Here is a 22,702-nt window from a genome sequence, read left to right as displayed (position 1 = left end):
CTGTTTTAAAAGAAAATTTCAAGTACCTCGAGGCAGATTTTTTAAAGTTACAAATGTATAACAGATGTTTAAATAAACCACTGCTGACAGGAGACCTGTGGATTAATGACCATTGCTGAAGCCCCTTCCCCTTTCCTCCATGAAGCATGTTTTCTTTAAGTATTTTATCTTTTATGTCTTTTATTTCACTAGCAGGGGAACACGTTCCCTCTCAGCCAGCTGTCCTGTTCTGGTGACGTCACTGGTCCTCAAGTGTAACTCCCCCTCTGTCTAACCCATTACGTATTGTTTCTCTAAACTCTGAAAATAATTAATAGAGATAACAGGCGTTTCAGGGCAAAAGGAGAAGGGAAAGCAATACAGCAAGACAGCTGCTAAGTGATTAAAGCTGTGGGAAGTGACTTATAAATGTCAGAAGGGAAGAGGAGGTAAGAAAGATTCATTGGGAGCGATTTTGGTTAAAGAGATAACTGTGTAGAGATGTATGGTAGAATTTAAATAATGTGTATATCTAAGTGAAAGCATTTAATAAAATGCTTCATAAAAGTGAGATTCATAATAAAAATTTTTATAGGATAATATAGAATTTGTAGTATTGAAAATTGTAATAAAATATAAACATCCCCACAACTTAGTTAAATAAAATGCTCAATTATATTGATTATTTCTTAGAGTTCAGTATTTAGAGGAAAGAGACAAACAGCATGGAAGCAATCTGATACAGATTTATTTAGAGATAAAAACTTTAAATTTAGTATTGTCAGTTCATATCTATCCCAATAGCCTATTTTCTATCTACATGGATGTACAATGAAGACTGCACAGAACATGGTTTCTCAACAGTAGTGCTATTGACATTTTGGACCATATATTTTTTTGTTGGGGATGGAACCGTCCTGTGCAGTATAGGATGTTTAGAAGCATCCCTAGCCTCTACCCACTAGATGCCAGTAGCACCCTCTTTTCCCAGACGTGACAATCAAAATGTCTCCAGAAATGGAAATGTCCTCTGGAAGGCAAAATCACTCCAGCTGAGCATCACACCAAGAGCAGGGGCTCTGGAAACAAATCCCCTGGGGCTTCAGCTCTTTGCTCTGCAATTACTAGCTATGTGACACTGGGTAGCTGTTTTAACCTTTCTGGGGTCCTGTTTCCATATCTATAAAACAGCTATAAATACTAGTATCTATTTCTCAGAGTTATGGTGGGAATTCAATGGGTTAACACATGTAAAGGCTATCACCTATCATTCTGTAATTATTAGGACCAGAATAATGGTGAGCAGGGGTCCATGTCCTAATGTTACACTGCTTGGCATCTACTGCAGACACTGTTACATATGGGTGTATCACCACAGATAAGGTTCTGATGCCTTTAGTACCACCATATTTTCATTTATAAAATAGAAGTAAAGCAATATCTACATCTCACTGGGATGGGTGGTGTTACATAAATGTAAAGGGACATACACTATAGGACCTCTTAATAAAAGACAGCTTATAATAAAAGACTGCTTAATAAGGACACTTGGAGACCATTACTAAAGGCTAAATGTAGGGCTCTTGGATATGCTTTGATAGACCTGGCTCACTTACCCTTCGTACTTGGTCCCTGGAGATGTCTTGGTTTGTGGCCTATGCCAAACATGGTGTCAACTGTAATCATGACAATCTACTTACTGATGGAGGGCATGGACTAATAACTTTTGTATGCTTTTCAATAAGTGTCAACAAAGTTTTCTGCTTAAAAATGACTTAGCCAAAACATCTAATTTAATTAGATTATTCCATCCCATAAATACTTTTCAATCAAATTTGAATTTTATTGTGTCATTTTTGCAAACCATTATTTTATCCCATCCTAGAGGCACTATGTAAGCAGAGCCAGGCTACTCCAAGCCTGGCACAGGTAATTTCTGCATGCAACTTTTGCTTTCAATTATAAAAAATCCAACTAAATATTGTCTGCAGAGATCATTTCCTGACTATGATTCTGAGAAGCATTCAGATCAGGTCTCTTATAAAATTACTACTGAAATGTTCTCATGGGGTTTATAATTTAAAGCAGACAGTTCAGCAATCGATAAGCTGAAATCAGGCATTTTGTTAGTTTTCAAAAACCCCGTAAGTTGTAACAATATGTTTTTTAAAACTATACATGGACTTAAAACTTTCTAAGTGCATTCAGTGCCTGGCACAAAATAAGTACTCAATGAATTCACATTTTTATTAGTATGTGTCTGAGGCAAAGAAGCTGAGAAGCAGAAAAAGAGAGATATTTAACACTTTTTGAAGTTAAAGAGTCTGTATTTTAGTCACAGAGCAGAAAAATAATGAACAAATCTCTTTACTAAAAGATTATCTCCTTAAATGGAATTCTGTTCAAGTAAAGTACATGTTAAAGTTGCATGAGAAGAGGCACGGTGCTGACTGTTTTTACCCACGAGGTAGCAAAATTCTTCAGGAATGCCTAATATGCATTCTGTGATCCTGCCTCCATCCTGATGTTGATGCATTCAATGATTGGTCTATCCACATGAGGCTGCAGGAAAGGGAGTGAACTGTGAAGCTAGCAGTAGGGGAATTCTGAGGAGGTATATAGTTGGAGGTATGAAGAATTGCTGCCCATATGTGAGGAGGCACATTGGTTGTGTGGAAACAGAAGCACCAAGCCCAAACTAGTAAATACTAGTAAATGTATTGTGTGTATTAGCATATACAATACGAGTATGGTAGGATCTTGCTTATTTGAATCTCTCTATTCAGGACTGAGAGTTATACCAACATCAGAAAATCCCATCATTGATAAGGTTCATTGAATGACCTCCAAATACTAGTTCCTTGTTCTCCTCTCCTCGGGACTGAAGATCTTGGTGCTATTCTTGGTCTCTGCCAAGTGTGGGGTGAATGGTTTCTGGGAGGCCTCTGACTGAGGGTGGGAATAGCCCTGGAGGAGCTGGGTGGGGAGACAGGGTTAAAATCCAGACCTTAAGTACCAATAACCTATCTTCTACACCATTAACTATTTTTGTATTCACAGCTATCATTTTAGCAAGAATGCCATAAATTTAATTATCATCATTACTGGGTAAATTATGAAACTGCATTACTCCTCAAGTTTTTTATTCTGGCATTTGATCTTGAGGAAAAAGCAGTACAAATGTAATTTATTCAACAGTGTAACATCATTTTCTAAGAGCCATATATAAATATGAAAAATGTGTAAATATAAATTATTTTAAATTATATTTTGTTGTGTAATTTATGCAAGCCAAATTATCTCGTTTATACTTCTGTAAGTAAGACTGCAACACAAAGTCAGAGCAGAAATTACACCAAGAACATCCTTCTCTATTACTTTTATTTTTCAGTTGTGACATTGTGGCAAACTGGTTAAGAATACATTGAGATGGACTGGACCCCAGCTCTTCAATTTATTAATTTTTTAGCCATCTGTCCTTGGATAAATTACTTTACTTTTCGGACCGTCAGTCTATTTGTAAAAGGAGGATAATTATGATTACCTATAGAGTTAGTGTAAAGATAAATTTGATACTGTATGCAAAGTCTTTGTTAAACAGTGCTTTTAGTTAATACATGCTAAAAAATGGTAGCAGTTATTAGTCTGGGGTTCACATTGACCTTCATGAAATAGCTATGTGTACAAGCAGTAGAACTCTGACCCACATAATTTAGACATAAAAAGGTCTTTTATCAATTATTTTATTTTATAAATAAAAGAACCAGAGTCTTGGACCAAGCAGCTCAGATACCATTCAACATTACTGATATCAACTACTCAAGATAATGCCAGCAAGCAAAGTGTTTGATTACTTCTCTAACTTACACAAATTTTAAAATTCCTTCATAATAACCAAATAGGAGAGGATATAGGTCATTTAAAAATGAACAGGTAAATATGCTTAGAGTCATTGTCAAGGTATCCTTAGATATAGGAGGGTTTGGAACAGTAGCACATCTTGTGTATATAAGTACATGGTCAAGGGATCAATCAAAATGCTTCAGATTCTTTTTTTTTAGGGCAGTCTCTCTAGAAATGAAGAGAATGAGAATTCTTAGGAAGAGGATTCTTCAAAACAGCGACCTGGGACAACAAAAACGAAAGCATTCTTCTAAGGTATTAACAAACACATTACTCCTTGGATTACTGAACACAACACACCAGTGACACGTGGGAGGGTCATTCCTTTAAATATGTGGAACGATGACCAAGAAGGCAAAAGAAATTCACAATAGATTGTCCAATTTCCTGATGTCATAACTGCCTAAAATTCCTTCAGAATTACAGTATTTTTCCATAAGGTTTTATGACATGGTCTATATCTAAGACGATGACAGCGTTTCTTTGCCTAAGGAACCCTCCCTAGACGAGCAACAGCATCTTCTGAAATATAATTACAGAGAGATGACTTCAGTGACTTGGCAAAAATTTAAAAGAATAATGCAACTTGAGAATAATGTCACTGTTATTTTTCTTCTTTAAAAAAAGCTTCTCTTTGTCTCATGATAGAATCATTCCTTTTGTATCTGTATCCTCCTCCATTCCCCAATAAATATATTAGAACTCTACTTTATATTAAAAGAAGTTAAATAGAAGGAAGGACAGATAAGAAATGACTAAACAGACGTAGATGTGTTTGCCAAAGTGAAATGAGGCTGAATAGAAGAGAATTAGCAAAGGGAAAGACTTCACTGGAATAACTCCAAATCCTAAAGTTTTAAATTCAAACTCTAGTTACCTTTTAAAATCTTTATATTTCAAGATGACTTTCAAGAAACTCAACTAACCAAGGGCTAAACTTGTTTTGTATGGTAATACAACTGCCCCTCCAGATTTTCAACAAGTCTGGTAGGGTCTTCCAGATTAACTGGTAATCTATTTAAATTTTACAAGTGAGAACCATACAAATTTCAGCATAGTTGGCATGCTTCTAATACTATACTGTCATTTCCAAACTGTGTGTGGAGCACCTCAGCACACTCACAAGGATGGCATGAAATATTTTAAAATTTAAAGAGAAACAGTGATACATATATCACGTACCCACGCACTCCTAGCTGGAGGTGATTCATAGTTTTAGGATTACACTGGCTCTATTCCTTTAAGTGACATCGTATCTTTGACAAGCTGGTCAACTCGAAAATCCATGTGGAACAGGAAATGAGGGTGGCAATTTCCAATCTGATGACAAGGTTTGGGAAGTTCCCACGAATGAGATGTTTACTAAATATGGCACAAATATATATCTATATATTTGATTCACGTGTATTATTCTTTTTTAACTGGCTACTAAGTTTTTAGGGCATGCATAGTTAAGTTACTTGGACCTAAATACTTAATAAACAGAATTGTTACGTATTTCTTTTGACCTGGGGGCACCATGGAAAAAATTGTTGAGACCCTAGGGTCCACTGAACTGAGAAAGTTTGACAGTTTCTGTTCTAACATTTGCAAGAATGTACAAGTAGGTCTCAACATCAGAAATAAATGATGCTTTGTGCAGTTGATTTTTTCACATCTAGAATTAGCTAATGCTGGGGAAGATGTGGTTATGAAAGGTTATATTTAAACATATGATTCAGAGCTTACAATAACCCTCAGGAAGCAATCCAGATATCCACTGATTTACAAAGGGATATTACACATAGTTAAGCTTCAGAGAGAAGAAGTGAGGCAACAGGAGAGAAAGCCTGCTTTATATTCCTCTTCTCTTATCCCCCTGGTCTCTATTTAGTTTCTACCCATTGTACTGTGAGGTTTTCTCAGGACAAATACAGTTTTCTTACTATTTCCTAATGTTTGTAGATATCAACCCCCTAGAACAAGTCTATTCATATAAAGCAAAGGCAATATTTTTCTCCTTTGAATGTTCTTGCACTATACAAAAAGTAAGATCTTGTATCACTTTTATTTTCAAAAATTATACAGTGCTTTGTAGCTCATCAAAGAATCAGCTGCTAGATATTGTCAAAGTTTTTAGCCATATAGGGTTGGCCAGTTAGCTCCGTTGGTTAGACTATGGTGCTGATAACACCAAGGTCCAGGGTTCCATCCCTGGACTGGACAACCACCAAAAAAAAAGAATAATAATAATTAAAATAAAAAAGATTTGGGCCGAGACCGTGGCGCACTCGGGAGAGTGCGGCGCTGGGAGCGCAGCGACGCTCCCGCCGCGGGTTCGGATCCTATATAGGAATGGCCGGTGCACTCACTGGCTGAGTACTGGTCACGAAAAAGACAAAAAAAAAAAAAAAAAAAAAAGATTTTAGCTGTATATTTTATTGATCAGAATTTATATATTGCATTGTTCCATAAGTTCTTTCTCATGGCTTCTCATGGTTCTGTATCTTGCTCCTTTAGGCAATTTCTTGGTACAAGACCAGCTAAATTGCCTCTTCCACCTTGTGCTTTAACCAAAAGAATCATAGCTACTGAGAGCCATTGCTACATTACCATGGTGGTTGATTTGACGTAGACGTTGTTTTTCAGATGGCAGTTTCCGTCATTGGGTACCACGATGCCTGCCAGTTTGCTATCAAGAGCAAGATGAGATGTCTGATCTGTCATCACCAGCAGCAGTCTTTTAGCTTCTTTTCTCCATCCAATATGACTCTTAAAATAAACATGTAATTAGACCTTGAACAATAACATAGATCCGTACTGTGGCCTTCACCTCAAGTAAACGTTACGTTTGTGTTGACAAACATTAAGTCAGTCTACAATGATGTGCATAAGAGCTATGCTGCTTCATAAACAGCATGAGGTTTTATTTGTACATCCTTCATCTTACCACAGCCATCTGACCACACTAGTTCCTGGTAACAATTTCTAGGACCCCACTGGAGTTAGAAAAAGCCAGGTTACAAAGTAGTATTAACAGCATATTTCTGGTTCTTCTTTAGAGTGGGGTGATGAAAAAAGCAGCCCTTTTGGAAAGCATTTTCCATGTGTGTAAGCCATTCTTTCCCTTTTATCTTTTCTATTTATATCCCTCTCCCAATTTAGCCTCTTTGTCCCGAACACATACCAAAATAAATAACATTGGTGACGAGTAAGAGATAGGCGAAGAATGTATTCTTCTGTACTATGTTTTCACTCCATAAATCAAAAGCGAATAAAAATCCTAAATTCTTTGAGAGTTTTGCATCTGAGCAAACACTCAGTAACGTGAAACTCTTCGTACCTCACAGACAGCTGCCTGAAGCATGGCGTCAAAACCTCCTTCTGGGGTATCAATGTTTCCGGAGATCTTCTGTCTGTGAACCGCTTTCTCAAACTCAGTGATGTTCTCCGTCAACGACAGCACATGGATGTATCCATGGGGAGGCATACAGTTTAAATTGTAGTCACTACATGGGAAAAAAGTGCAAAGTCTATTCTGCTATACTTCTTTACAAGTTCCAGAATACTACTAACAGCAAAATTGTGTCGTTTCTATGAGAAGGGAATAGATATTTTTTTTGCCAGGAAAACTTTATGATACAGATCTGTGCTTATAAAATTAGAGAGAAAGTAGTTCAATATCGGTGAATATTTCCATGCAAGTAAGAAGTAGGACTATTTAAAACAGAAGATTAGAATGTTTAAAGATGAAGATTAAACATATTCCTTTAATACAAGAAAACTAAGGGCTGTCAATATAATAATATGCACTATAAATTTTTAAGGGTAAGATAAGAATTTGCAGTGATTTCTTTTCACAGTTAACCGTGGTAGGACTGAAAAATACTTTTTCGGAAACGATTTTTGGAATTTAGTTGAAATATCATATTATTGTCTGATTTTTAAAAATATTGCACAGATTTTTCAAATGATGCTTGGTGTGAAATTTTCGATGAACAATCAAAATTCATTAAAATTATTTTGAGAATTCCAAGATATCCCATAATGTGAGAATCATTCCTCAGGTGATTCAAGGAAAAGGCTCATGAAACACCATTAGGATATGAATCAGTCCTGGTCTGGTACAACCTATAGCAGAGTTGTTTTGGTAAATTGGAATGTGTACTTTAAGGCAATCTAAGCACGGAAGGAGGGAAAGATGTTAAAATGTTTTATGAAAGAGTAAGTATACAGATTTATTTATCTGAAAATTCATCAAGTCATTGGCAGTATTTTGTGAGAAACTTGTATTTTTAAGGTTAGTTCTTTCATAGTGGGGCATGTGCTTTTTCGAATCAAAATTTCAAAATGACAAGAAAAAAGGCTCTGTCTAAGCAGCCAAATTCTCCTCTCTTGACCCCACTCTCATGAAATAGCTGAACTTTGCTTGTAGTCACATTATAAGCAACATAATTATGCACAGTCACAATATGGTAATGGAGAGATAGATGCAGTATTGGCAAGATAAATACCTTAAAATGTTTCAAACCTTAATTCAACAATTTTGGAGCAATCAAAAAAGAGAAATACATAATTTCCAAAGAGGTATTTATATACATGGCAGCCTGATTACTGAAGGTTCATCTTAAGTTGCTAATATTAAGTAAGGTTTCTTTTTTGTGATAAAATATTTGAAGAAATATAAAATAAAAGGCCTGCAGTGGACTGAATGGTCCTCAGAGTCATTAAAGGTTAATCCCTACTGTAACTGTTGAGAGTGAAAAGTCCTATTATGGTATTTGGCAGGTGAGGTCTTGAAGAGGTGATTAGATTCTGATGAGCATGCCCTAATGAATGGATTAATAATGGTGGTCATGGGTGTGGTTCTGAAGGCTTTAAAAGGAGAGCACAGGAGAGTCTCTCTCTGTTCCACCTTTTTCTGCCATGTGAGAAGACCCCTGCTTGCTGTAAAGTCCCCACCAAAGAAAACTCTCACCAGATGTGTTCCCTGGACTTTGGACTTCCCAGCCTCTGAAACTGTAAGCAATAAATTTCATTTTCTTACAAATTATCCAGTTCCATGTATTTTGTTATAAGCAATGAAATGTACAAAGCTCAATCTACAGAAAATCTGAGAAGTTTTCAGATAGAAACAAACCCCCCTCCAAATATTTTTGATTCTTACTTAATAAAATGAAAATATAAAATTTGTTGTTTTTTATAAAAAAACAAAGTAAAATTTTATATAAAAATGCATTTAGCATTTTTCATATCAAACAGTGGATACCTGCATTGATTATGAATCCTTTCAGGGTGGATGCTAATATATGGCGAAACTGTTTTATCAACGTATGAGCCAAATCCAAGGCGAAAGTCTCGGGAGAAAAATGCCATTTTTTTAGCCAAATCATTTCCAACAGAATTTAATTTTTCTATATTATTGTGCATCGATGCTGAGACATCAACCAGATAATAAAGATCTACAGGATATTTTTTCAGAGGATGAATTTTCAGCATAAAATTAGCTTCAGCTCCTAGTTCAAAGAAAAAAAACCCATCATGTAGCGTTTGTTTCAAACATTTCAGGATAAGCTGTCAATAAATCAGTCACATTTTAGCATCAAGTATTAGATTTTCATAAATTTGCACATAATGGAATTTATTAAATTATCATAAATTTGCACATATTGAAAGAAGTTTGTAAAACTGTGTAATAATTATAGGGCAATTTGAAAACCATACCAATTTATTAGTCTCCAAATTCTACAATGCATTTCTCACAATTCTATATGCTAGACAGAGATAATAACAAATGGACCAGCTCAATCAAAATGTAACAGGGTGTCATCATAAGAACCAGCATTGCCCTTAGTAGCTAGAAAAGCACATCACAAAACAGCAAGCTGTGTTCTATCTCAAGACAGCATATGTGGCCATGCTTGTGGAGTGACTTGAAGAAGAAAAATGACTTCTTACTGGATGCAGGTGTAAATTCATTCTTTTGGGTCAAGGTGTATTTACATGTAAGATGGGAAAACTCTGGTACTGGGTCGTACATTAAGCTATTCAAAATAATTAGTACCTCATCATGAAATACTGTTGTTGATAAGGTTCTTTCCATGAGTTAGCTGAGAGAAGGAAGGAATGAGACAGTGGGCTAAAGAATGGTACCCAGCAGTGCCATATCGAGGACCTAGAGAATATAGGGGACAGCATTTGTCCAACACACAGTAGGTGTTCAATGAATATAAGTTGAAGGAAGATCACAGAGATGAGGCAGTGGCCTTGGGAAAAAGAACTAGATGGGAGGAGAAGGTCACTGCCCCCCAGCCTCCTGGACAACTGTCTGCCACACAGTTTTATTTAGTTCTCTGTCACATTTGTTATTTGATATAGGACCTGGGTTATCCTTCTAGCACCCTACATAGTAGGTAACTCTGCTTTTAATTTAAAGTATATGGTGAAAAGTCATCTATTTAAATGCAGGCAATTAATAATTTGTGAGTTTTCTTTTTTAAACAATAAAGCATATGCTTTCTAAGTCATTATTTTTCCATGAAGAATATTTTGAGAGGAGAACAATTTTTTAAAATAAACAATTTGTACACATACTTGGTAGCCTAATCTACTTATTAAAGGAATCCCCCCTAATTTATCATTGTATTTACAGTATTAATGCACTTTAAAGTAGCAATATTTTCTTTTAAACTATTTCACAAATCAGATGTTTTTCAGCTGAATTACCTAATGTATCCAAAATAGTAAGGTTTTACTGGCAAATAATAATAATTATGGGAGAAAGGTGCTATTCACTCATTCCTAATTTGCCTTCATGTGCAGGAAACCCCTTTGGTGTAGTGCGCCTCACTTTTCAGCCCAAGAGTTTGGAAGAAAAAACTGGACTTACGTAGCTCAGCCTAACCCATTCTCTCAACCCTTCCCTTTAGGAGCTGGGTTGCTTTCAGAAAACACATATTCTGTTCCACTTTTGGGCCTCTGGTGATAAGGCCTGTCCCTGTAGAAGTGTTCTGCAATTTGACTGGAGAAATGAAGTTCATAAGAATGTTAGAAACTGGTACACAGGGCCAGAAAAATGAGAATAGAAATGGAGCACAACCGGGGATTGTAGTTCATATGGAAAGGCTTGAATTTTAACATGTGGGTCAGAATTTTAAAACCTTATAAAGTATGTAGTTGTTTTTAACTATTGACTTGGACATATGGCTGAAGGCCGTAGGCACTGGCCACATGGAATTTTTTTTTTTTTTTTTGATGAATGATTGCAGTTTATGGTAGCTCCGTCTAAAAAATGAATAACTGTCTGTTTTCCTAGAATCATTGCTAGATGCACCAGATACTCAGCATGTTGTGCAGGGTCCTCAGTGAAAGAATGGGTTGGTGACCTCAGCAAACAGGCAGAGTCTGTGTAGCATCAGCAAAAGCACAGTTCCTGGAGGCCTAAACTATTTAGGGAGCTCCAACCAAATGCTAGCCACACAGGGACCCTTAGCAAACACGAGCTGCTCGTAGCCTAGCAAGCAAATTCTGGTTTCACTGGCCTCAGCAAAGACGATGGATGGTCAGGGTTTGGGGGTGTATGCTGATGTGGCTTGATTTTGGATTGCATAGATGCTGGTCTTAGCATTCCTGGGTCGGTTGAAGACCTCAGCATGGGCTGAAGCCTCAGAAAGACAAGTTTTCAATAAAGAGGAAAAGTGAATCTTTTCATACACAGGTCTTTTAGCCAAAGCTGGAGAGAACAATAATCGCTACTCTTATACCGTAAGGCCCCTGGACTTCCTGCGAGGGTCTAGCGTTAAGTAGTTAGCTCAAGATAGGTAGCCCTAAACAGGTTGACCCCAAACCCCACTGTGCTTGTTAGGGAGGAAACTGAAGGAGTCAAGTTTGGATTACTCACAAACTTGAGTCATTGCCTACAACTTGCTCTCACACTGGCCCTGGATTGGATAATTATATATGAAGGAAAGAAAACTTCTCTTGGAGGCAGGTTACTTAGGCATCAGTATTCCATAGTAAGAGGCAGTAGGAATACCTTTTTATGGCAATGTGGATACTGCATCCCTAGATAAAACACTAAGTTCATACTGAGGTGCTACCCACACAAGGTTCAAAGGCCAGGTGACATTAAAGAGATTTTGAACATACTGGATCGGAAAGAAACACATAAATAAGACAATGTCTGTGGCTGTGACCATTGTGAGGTTATTAACAAAGGCAGCCATGTCTTAAATGCTTCTCTGGAGGGGAGTTATGCAGAGCTGGATTGCTCTCATGGATTCTGGAATACAGGCATAGATTAGCGGATACCCCCCGCCTCCCCAAATAAAAGTTCCCTATTGAGTTTCTCCTAAAATACCACTGAATCTCTGCCATGGTTTTTGGCAACTGCCATTGAACTGGAATATGTCCTCAGTTCTGCTACCATAATTTAGCCTGTAATAACTACTAAAGGGCTTAGGACTGGCTTGTTTTTGAAATTGGGTTAGTATGGTGTTATGACAGCGTTATGTCATAACAATGCCAGTGTTATGACAATCTTGTGTACCCCATTAACTATGTGAAATCTTTAAAAAGTGAGACACATCCGGCTCTTTAGTGAAACTGAAGTTGTATTAAACTGTCAAAATTCTGAAGAACCTATACCATTCCAGTAAGAAGACTCCAGGATTTGGCTGAAGAAATATCCCCAGCTTCACTCAGGCATCATGAATCCATCTAATTGAGGTAACGTAGATCAAAAAGTTGGGAATGAGAAATTTTGGACTTAAATCTCTTTATTTAATTTTAATTCACATGATCAGATAACTTGACATTGAACTTTAATTCCTTTGGACTTTTCACTTAAGAATTTGGGTGTTATATATCCTCCAATTTTAACTTACAGAGACCAAAATACTGAGTCTTTGAACTTCAAATTTCTTGGGAAGTTCATAATGCTGAGAGATTTTTTTCTGTAATTTGGGGCATTTTGAAGTTTTATTATATGAGTATCTGAAAGTTTTCATGTACTCTCAATGTAGAACCACTTATAAATTATATATTTACAAGATTTCTGGCCATAATTTTGTTATAAGAAATAGAATAAGGTGTGAAACATGGACTTAGAGTGACCTTGGAAATTATTTAATTAATGAAGTGCTATGAGCCATTTCAGGGTCTCTGGGCAAATTTTCATTTCCCATCAATAGTCCCAGGATTGCTGCCAAAGGAACAATAGTTGGCACGCGGATGTGGCTGCATGGAAACAACAGCAGAAGTGTGCTGATGGGCCAACTGATCTATGAAGGCGACAGCACCCTCAGATTCTCGAAGTGTTTAATGGCTTTATCCAATGGTTTAAAACAAAGAGACTGGGGATGCTGATGAGGGGTGGAAATAATTGCTGTCTGTTCTTGGTCTTTCCTCCCACATAGAAAAAGCCCCACCAGAGTAACCTGCCTTTCACACACTCACTCCTCCTCAGGGGTAATATATGATTTACAAAGCAAATTTATGTAACGGGTTTTATTAATTTTTCACAATCCATGTTCAATACATTTCAATTATTACCTTAAAACTATCTGGACTATTGTAAGTATGAGATATTACTTAAGCAGTTATATTCAACTGGATTTGTTATACAGCAAAGGTAACCTTGACCTGGAGTCAAATATTTTCAGTTGTAAGGTACCATGGGTAATTATTTAAATTGAATATTAACAGAGAACATAAGTCAATGTGCCTTTTAAAAAGTTCACATTAAGTTAATTATAGCTGCTTTTGTCCCTGTAGGAGTTTGGGGTGTTGAAGATAATGATCATTTTATTTATATTTCTGGTATCTTTCTTTACCAGTCTCATCAAGTAACCTCAGTAATTTTCTACAATGGGAAATGAGATGCTGGTGATGTCTCAGCTGTTTGCTTGTTCATGTACATTGTTGCCATGGTACAAATACTTCATTATTTTGAACAGCTTTCTATTTTTGGAACACAGGTAAATGCGAAGAATTTATTTGGGTGTGTGCTTATGTGAATATCTAAAATATTGTCTCGTTCTCCTGGATGCAGGTTTATCTAACTTTCCTTTTATTCTGGGATTCAAATCACATTGTCTGACCAATTTTAGGTTGTTTTAATCCTCTATTAAACGGTCAAGTCCTACCGGTAAATGCAGGTGATTATTAGTTAAGGCCGACTTGAGGAAAACAGTTGATTGACTATAATTTTGAGCTGACCATAACATTTCCTTCTTGTTTTTTTTTTTTCTTTTCCTTATTAGAATTTCTAACACAAGGCAGAATCAGGATAATTCTAACAATGTAGCTCAAACTCACTGTTGTTGACATATGATGTGTTTAAGAGCTGGGAATCTGGTAGTTTAGTCTTTAGGCAATTTCTTTACTTACTATCCATCCTGCTAAAAGTTCACACGAACTTCTCTAGGGTGCCAGGTCATCGGGATACACTCCCATCCACTCCAGCCCCTCCTGTCTTTTGCCTGGATTATTTCCACAGTCTCTTCATTTGTCTTCCTCTCCAGTCTCATTTTCCTGCAGTCTCTATCTACACAGCTGAGGCCATCTTTCCAAAATTCAAAACTGCTTCTGTCACTCCCTGTTTAAAATTTGTCAGTAGCTCTCCATCGGATGGCTAATGCCAAAGTGCTTAAACATGGCAGATTAAAATGCCTCCATAATCTTGACTGTGTACATCTTCAGCTTTAGCATAAGAAAACTACTTGTAATTCCCCATATACACCCCACAAATACACACTCCTATGCCCTGCTATGTTCCTTCCTCTGTCTGTGGTCTCCTAACCTCCTCTTCTTCACGTAATTACCACTTCAAGACACTGCTCAGTAATCTGTTCCTCCCTCACCCGAGCCAAATATCCCTCCTCTGTGTTTGCATGGTAACTGGATTATACCACCATTATAATGTTTACCATGCAGTCATGAAATTCTGGACCGAGCATTTTTATCTCCTTTTAGAGGTTAAGAGCTACGAAATGAGACAGGCTAAGTCAAACATTTGCCATGGTATTTGCTATACAGTAAATACATGTACGTTAGTAATTATTACCATGACTACTACTAGATTTTAAGCAACATTAGGGTAAGAATTATTTCTTTAGCTCTGAAGTCTCTGTGCTTGGCATGTGCATAGTCACTCATAAAACTGCTATAACTAAACTATACTTGAAGCTTATTTTGGCATAGCATTTCAAAAGGCTCACATATTTACCATAGAAGGAAGCTAGTATCTAGGATTTCTTTCCCACAGTGTAGGAAGAGCTTCCATAGAGTTTCTCTAAGAGGAAATTAGTATAATTTAGCCCCAATATTTTCATGCTGCCACTTATATTATCTCCAGAAAAGCTTTATCCTCATACCTTTTGAGATTCTAAAGATTCAGACCCTTATTTCTTTCAATTAACTTCAAAGGGAAGAAGTGAGTCTATGATGTAGAACAAGAAAGAAAACTTGGAGGAAAGTTGATGACCTACTTAGAGCTATGGCCAGTGACTGGTTTCAATAGCCCAAAGAATTAAAAGTGGTTAGAATGAATTTTTAAAGTATTCAAATAATGGTGTGATCATCTCTTAGGTATTGGCTGCAACAACCATGACTGGGTACTAAGATAATATAACTAAAAAACCATTCAGCATGAGATGAAATTGAAAAACCATAAGAAATGTGGAAAACTGTAGAAGGAAGAAAGCGAAGGAAGCCAATTTTTTTCATTATACTTGAGCAGGGGAAGGAGAAGGCCCCAAATGGGCTTGGTTTAAAACAGGAAGGTACAGACATGAGCACTTTTCTGGATTTCTGTGGGAATAAAATAGGGGATATATGCCATAGGCTGGAAGGAAAATGTACAAATTTCTATTTATTTATTTATTTTTAATTTTTAAATTAAGGAAGAGTAAGGCATACTTAGAAAATCTTAAATTTTAGGATAAACTACAGTTAAAGAATTTTTTTTCTTTACATTATTAAAATGAATCGAGTTTGAAACATTTTCTTAAATTAGTGAAGTACAGGTCAAGCTAATTTTATATACATTGTGTTACTTCTGAATCAGAATTACAGACTTCCCTTTTCTTTCCTACCTTCCTAAAAATTTAATTTCAGCATCCTTAGAGAACATCATCTAGGATCAGTAATCTATTTCTATTATTATTTTCCATAAGATTGATAGGTAAAAATAAGAAAGAAAGGTATAGTTTAAGAAGTGAAATGCAGAAGATAATATATGTTTTCAATCTCATTTAAAATATTTGATTTTAAATATAGTCCTACTAACATTCTTTAAGAAATCTAGTCAGTATATGATGCAATACAAAAATCCATAAAAAATAAAAAATTCTTAACAGATCACTGAAGGTCATGAATTTTTATCAGATAAAAATAAAGTGATAATCTATAAATAGATCTAAGTCAATACTGGGGGATAAATGCATTTTACACTTAGATATGTGTTATATCAAACCCTTGACTCTTATGCTTCATGGTTAAAAGGACTTTCACATCATGAGTCATGTTTCTATATATCTGCAGTTGGTAAAACTTAGCTTTATGTATTATGCCCCAAAGCTGGTATGTCTTTAATGCCAAAATTAATTTTTTGAGTTGAACTTATTTTTTACGTTAATTTTTAATAAATATTAAATAATTTAATACTTAATTTAACAAAAAAATAAGAGGATAATAAAATATAGTTCTGCCATTGAGGAGGTCATAGCTGTGTTGGAAGGATGACTTACACACATTAGACAATTATACTAACTTGCACTAGAAATTCAAATAGCAGTAGGAAGTTGAATAAAATCAAGCTCCATAATGACTGCCATGGAAGTATATGTTTCACTCTCCTACTCCCCAAGATCTCACCCACACTACCTTCACTTACCATCTCCTCTGCATGTTTTCCACCTCACCTCCATCTCCAACCCGTGTCTCCCCTGAGGTTCAGCCTCACATAGATAAGTCTCTCCCTCAACACAGAATGTCCTAGTTTGAACTCAATACCACTCCCTACACAGGGAGCAGAGTTCCCAACCTCACTGAGTTGCTTGAGCAAGACTCCAGGAGTCCTGCATGGCCCATCAATCACCGACTCCTGTGGACTCTTAACTCTGCATTCTCTCTCAAGTCTATCCAGTTTTTTCCTGCCTCATTACCACTATCACTGCTGGTCTACAGCACTGAAACAATTACCCAACTTTTGAACTGTTAATCTAGAGTCTCAGAAGACCAAAACATCATTAATCTACAAAAGGAAACAAGCTAAATTAATTTAAGTGTATAAATTACATGTAACATACCCATAGAAAAAAATACCATTTAAAATTTTTTAAATCCCAAGCATTTAAAAAAGAGCAAGACATTTTTAAGGATATAGTCACATTTACTAGAGGCAAGTAATATATGATAAGCTTCATATATAATAAGCTGCTGAAAATTAGCATTCAATCAGGAAAACAGATATATTTGCATGGAGATGCAAGTCACACACACAAAAAAGAGAGATAAAGATAGTTAATAAGCTTAGGGAAAATGTTCAAACTTTCCAGTACTAGAAAAAAGGCAACCCCCTCCTGCCCCCCAAAAAACAGCTAATAGGCAAGTTACACTTAACAAGCTGAAGACATTAAAAAGAATGAGAAAAGGCAGGGCTAATCTGAAAGGCTAAACTAGACATCAATTTTTCTTGTGAGTAATATGACAATATAGATTTAAAACCTAAATAAATTTATATACATTTGATCTAGCAAATCTTCTCCCATGAATGCATCCAAAAGAAATATGCTATTATATACAAAGACACATGCATAATGAGTTTAAATCAAGATTGGTTTTTTAAAAAAACTGCATTTGAATTTGATAGGGATTGTCTTACATTTATTGATTGACTTGGATTTTGTTGTATTTATAGAATATGTTTATAGAGAACTGTCATTGTTATAATATTATCTTCCCATTCAGGAACATAAAATTCTTCTCCATTTATTCATATCTTCTTTTTGGTAGCAAAACAGATCCTACATATTTTTTTAAAAAGTTTATTTCTAGACAGTTTATATTTTAGGTTGCTTCTTTGAATTTCTCTTTTTAAAAAATTATATTTAATACTATCTAGGAAGTTCACTGATTTCTAATTATTTGTAAACAACCTGCCATAGTTAAAAAAATCAATAGCTGGTTTTAGGTGGTTTGCTTAGATTTTCCAGGTAGATATGTAATAACTTTGCTTTATCTTTTCAAAATGTTTAAATTCTTATTTCATTTTCTTATCTAACGGTTTATGTAAAAACTTCCAGACGGATTTTAATATATATTTTAAAAAGTATTCTTCAGTTCTGATTTTGCCCGGAATGGGCAATAAATTTTATTGAATGCTTTTTCAGCATATATTGAGATAACAACATGTTTTGTCTCTTTCTGGCAAATTGAGATTATAAAAATACAATAATTCCAAAAATCAACTACTCTTGCTTTTCTAGCTTAGGCCTATTCATTTGGTGATACTGTTTTTATTATCACATGCAGTTTAACTTGATTTGCTAAAATTTTCTTAAGGATTTGACAGTAGGGTTATATGAATCTTGTAAAATTGAGGAGTTTCTAGGCCTTCACTACAGCTATGTAAGTGTTTATATGGCATAGGGAGAATGTATTCCTTGAATATGTGAGTGAACATAAAACATTTCTTCCCATGAAAGCATTTAGACCTAATGACGATAGAAAGCACTTCTTATTTTATTAAGAGGGTATATATAATTTTTTAAAACTTCTTACATATCCTTAGGTTTCTTAGGATTCTTCCTCTTCTTGAGTCAGTTTAAGACAATACATGGTTTCCTAGAAAATGATCCATATTATCAAGATTCAAACATTTTAGCAAAATTTTCGTGCTTAATATTTCATAGTCTTCTTTTTCAATTTCTGTTTCTGTATTATAGTGTATATAATTAGGTTATCTGCTTTTTGTCCTCTTTCCTTAATTAGATTTGCCAATAATTTATCTATTTTGTTGGGCTTTACAGAGAACCAGCTCTTAGATTTATACATCCATTTTGTTTGCTTATTTCTAATGTGTATTTCATTAATTTTGTCTTTTTAAAATTGATGAACTCCTTCCTTTTGTGTTTCTTATGGTTATTTTGTTTCATTGTTCCTATTCCTTTGCTTGAGTGCTTAGTTAATTTTTATTTATTCTTTTTTAATAATAAGAGCATTTAAAGTTTTGAATTTTTCTGAGAAAGTCAATTACATCCCATATATTTTCATGTGTGATACTGTTATTATTAGTCTATGACTATAATTTCAATTTATTCTTGGAGACAGAATTATTTAGGACAGGTTATTCTGAATTTTGATAGTTGTTTATCCTTTTGTATTGTTTGAAAATTTTATTGCACTGTGCTCATAGATATGGGCCTACAAAAACAGTTTTCACCTTTTGAAATTGAATTTTCTTGACTAAAATATGATTTATTTCTAAAAATATTCCAAAGACTTTTGAAAATATTATTTTATGTATCAGGTGCAACAGACTGAATTGTGTCCCCCTTTCCCAAATTCATATGTTGTTGACACTTTAGTTCCCAGTGTGACAGTATTTAGACATGGTCTTTTAGGAGATAATTAGGTTTAGATGAGGTCATCTATATGGGGAACTCATGATGGGATTAATGCCCTTCCAAGAAGAGATACTAGATCTGTCTCTCTGCCATGTGAAAACACAGTGACAAGGTAGCCATCTGCAAGTCAGGAGGAGAGCCCTCACCAGGAACTGAATCTGCTAGCACCTTAATTTTAGACTTTCCAGCCTTGAGAACTGAGAGAAAATAAATTTCTACTCATGCTGCTTAATCTATGGTATTTTGTTATGGCAGACAAACAGACTAAAACATCAAGTTTACTAATTAACTTTAATTGTTCTATTATATATATAATTCTTATTTACTTAGTCTGCAAATATTTAGGGGTGTGTTTTTAAGTTCTTCTATTTTAAAAATCTTACTGAAGAAAAATGAAGAGTGAAGAGGCAGGAATCTAGAATATTGGAAGAAAGATTTTTATTAAAGATGATATTAACCAGCTCTAAGACTTTCCCTGAAATTCAAGAGTGAACTCCAGAGTGAGTTTGAGTCAGAAAGTTAAAACATAATTGAGTTACATGTGTGCTACTGTTTGATGTTAATACAGCCGGAAAAGGGCAATGGCCTGGATTAAGCACCTGAAGAATCTTGTGAATGCACAATGAGAAAAGCCCTTGGTGACAGTGTCACTGGGGATAGAGAAATGTCTAAGCAATTGGGGATTTTAGAAGTAGCCTCAGGGGAACACCCAAGTAGGATCATACAAATCAGAAAATCTGGATAATAAAACTACTAGAATAATAGGGAGAGAAAAAGAAATCATTAAAGATGGTTGGGCAACCATAACATTAAAAGGCTATGTGTGCAAGAGAGACGCATGTGTATTTACAGGAATATCTAAGGGCACGGTTTAGTGAATATATTGAGTTAGAATTAGGTGAACAAGAGCATATCTCCCTCTCTCTCTTTTTCTAAAAAGACCTCATTAACTACACTAATTTTTTGCAATATAATGTGGAAGAGCTGTGATCTTACCAACCTAATCTCTTTCATTTTTGTGTATCTCTTTCCAACTGTTGCACATATATGTTCCTACTGGGCTGTATCATTATTTTATATACTGAATAGCATAGTTTTAACTGGAAGCTGGGAATACGCTTAAAGCCAAGAAAGAAACTGACTTTGTTTTTCTGGTAATCAAAGAATCTGGAAGAAATAGCTCAGCTTTGGAATAAGGAGGGGAATGTGTCAAGAATTGTTTAAGAACTAATGATAGGACAGGACCACCCACAATGAAATACTGAAGGCTTGAAGGCAAGTGCATACTGCTTTAAACCAAGTCCATCTAAAGGAGTGGTACATACTTCTGTACCTTGACTTATCTTGCTCTATGTAGCTTGTACACTGGGACTCTCTAGCATTGGAGAAAAATGAATACTTTCCAGAGACATACAACAGGTGCCAAACTGTTAAATACACTGTGATGGAAGGAAAATTACAAAAGAAGTACAGAGGAAAGGTGTATGTTAATCTCAGGGGCCATCACAAAGCTGTCCAAGGTAATTAATAATAATCATGAATTGTAGTTTTGTGTTTAAAAGTTCATCACAGAGGCTCTAAGCACCTAGTTTAATTCACATCTCTGACTAATTAATTGATCAATCAACCTAACAAGCATTAACTGAGTACTTAACTACATGCCAGAACTCTGCTAGGCATTGGAGAAAGAGTGGAATAAAACATGTTCCCCTTCCAGATCTGGCAGTGGAATAGATATGTAATTACATCACAATATGATTAGATTTTGTGGTCAGAACACATAACTATACTATACTGTGGTCAGGTTTGCAGAGTGTCCAAAGTAACACAGTTAGCTATAGGAATGATAAAGACTAGAATTCTGATTTCTTGATTCTGATCCCACTGTGATTTCTGCTACAATATTGCCAGCCTCACAATATTAAATATGAGCAAATTAAAATGAATTGTAATTTCATATTAAGAATCATCATAGATTTATTTGAAAATCACCAAACCTGGACGCAGCTGGATTGACACTTCTCCTGGTGTCACCTGGGTATTAATTTCATTTTCACTTGGTATTATTACACGCACCGACGGGTATTCTATTGAATCAACCATGCAGCCTTTGCTTCTTAAATTGGAAACAATATCACAACGTTCACTCCGTGATCCACCTGAAATGAAATCCTGTTTAAAAGAAGGAAAATCACTGATGTTTTTAGTGCATATCATCTCAATTATAACCAAAGAAAATCACATAGCAAATACTGCAAAGAAGCCATCTTCCAATTTAGAACAAATTATGCAGCTGTTCAAAATAGCTGCATGTTTCCAATAAGAGTACTGGCAAATTTGTCTTAAATAAAACTTAAATTTATTTAAAAAGAAGAAAATGAATTACTAAAGAAGTGATTCAGACCATGCAGTTTAAATGTTGTTAAACTGATCACTGAAAAATTACACTAACTTAATTCTTTATAAATATTTTACTTTGGAAAGACTGATCCAAAAGAAAATTTAGCCAAAATAGACCATTCAGTGGTTCCATATGTAAGCTTCAGTTGTCAAAAACTCCAAAGGGTATGTTTATTATACACTGTTGTGTTGGAATATGAGAGCAAGTCCTTAGAAATCACATGCTAAATTAATTATCGAAAATTCCTAAAACAATGAATTTGAAATCTATACTATTTAGACCGTTAAACCTCCCAACTTCTAGTACTCATAACAGCCTGTAAATAATTCAATAAACCAAAGAAGATGCTCATGATGAGGGTGGGAGGTATGAGATTACAGTTTAAATTTTCCTGATTTTGCAACTAAATCTAAAATGTTCACTATCATTCAGCACTGGTTAATTGACGGCTATGTAAGAGCCATCTGATAATTGGAACTAATGAAATAAGCATAACATTTAATTTATCCTGGCTGAGAAAAAAATGATATTTTTATTTTTCATGTAACCATTGATATTGAGGTAAGTCTTTTTACGTGAGAATGGAAAACGTATTGAAAAGTATGGGAATATGTTTTATTATACATAATCAATATGTTTGAATTATTTGGGATATTTGTTTACACATGAGCTAACTATTTGCTCAGTGTTCCTCCTGGCAGAAGTCATTTTGATCTGGCATTCAATCATTCCTCCTTTAATTCAGATGACTTAGTGAACTGGATTTCCAATCAACTAATCATTCAAAGAATGTTGATTGAATACTTACTCA

General features: G+C 35.2%; 1 protein-coding gene across 1 annotated transcript in view; it reads right to left on the bottom strand.

The window, feature by feature from the left end:
- ITGB8 (integrin subunit beta 8) overlaps positions 1 to 22,702 on the bottom strand; it is a 78,666-nt gene that overhangs the window by 19,267 nt on the left and 36,697 nt on the right. Inside the window, exons 3-6 of the mRNA XM_063101265.1 lie at positions 21,488 to 21,662; positions 9,131 to 9,377; positions 7,205 to 7,370; positions 6,475 to 6,633 (exon numbers count right to left, since the gene is read on the bottom strand). Of these exons, the coding sequence (XP_062957335.1) occupies positions 6,475 to 6,633; positions 7,205 to 7,370; positions 9,131 to 9,377; positions 21,488 to 21,662 (747 nt within the window). The remainder of the gene's footprint in view (positions 1 to 6,474; positions 6,634 to 7,204; positions 7,371 to 9,130; positions 9,378 to 21,487; positions 21,663 to 22,702) is intronic.

This window comes from Cynocephalus volans, chromosome 6 (genome assembly GCF_027409185.1).
Source record: "Cynocephalus volans isolate mCynVol1 chromosome 6, mCynVol1.pri, whole genome shotgun sequence".
In the NCBI taxonomy this organism is placed as follows: domain Eukaryota; kingdom Metazoa; phylum Chordata; class Mammalia; order Dermoptera; family Cynocephalidae; genus Cynocephalus; species Cynocephalus volans.
Note: the sequence above shows the minus strand (reverse complement) of the source record. Positions and strands in the feature narration are given on the sequence as shown.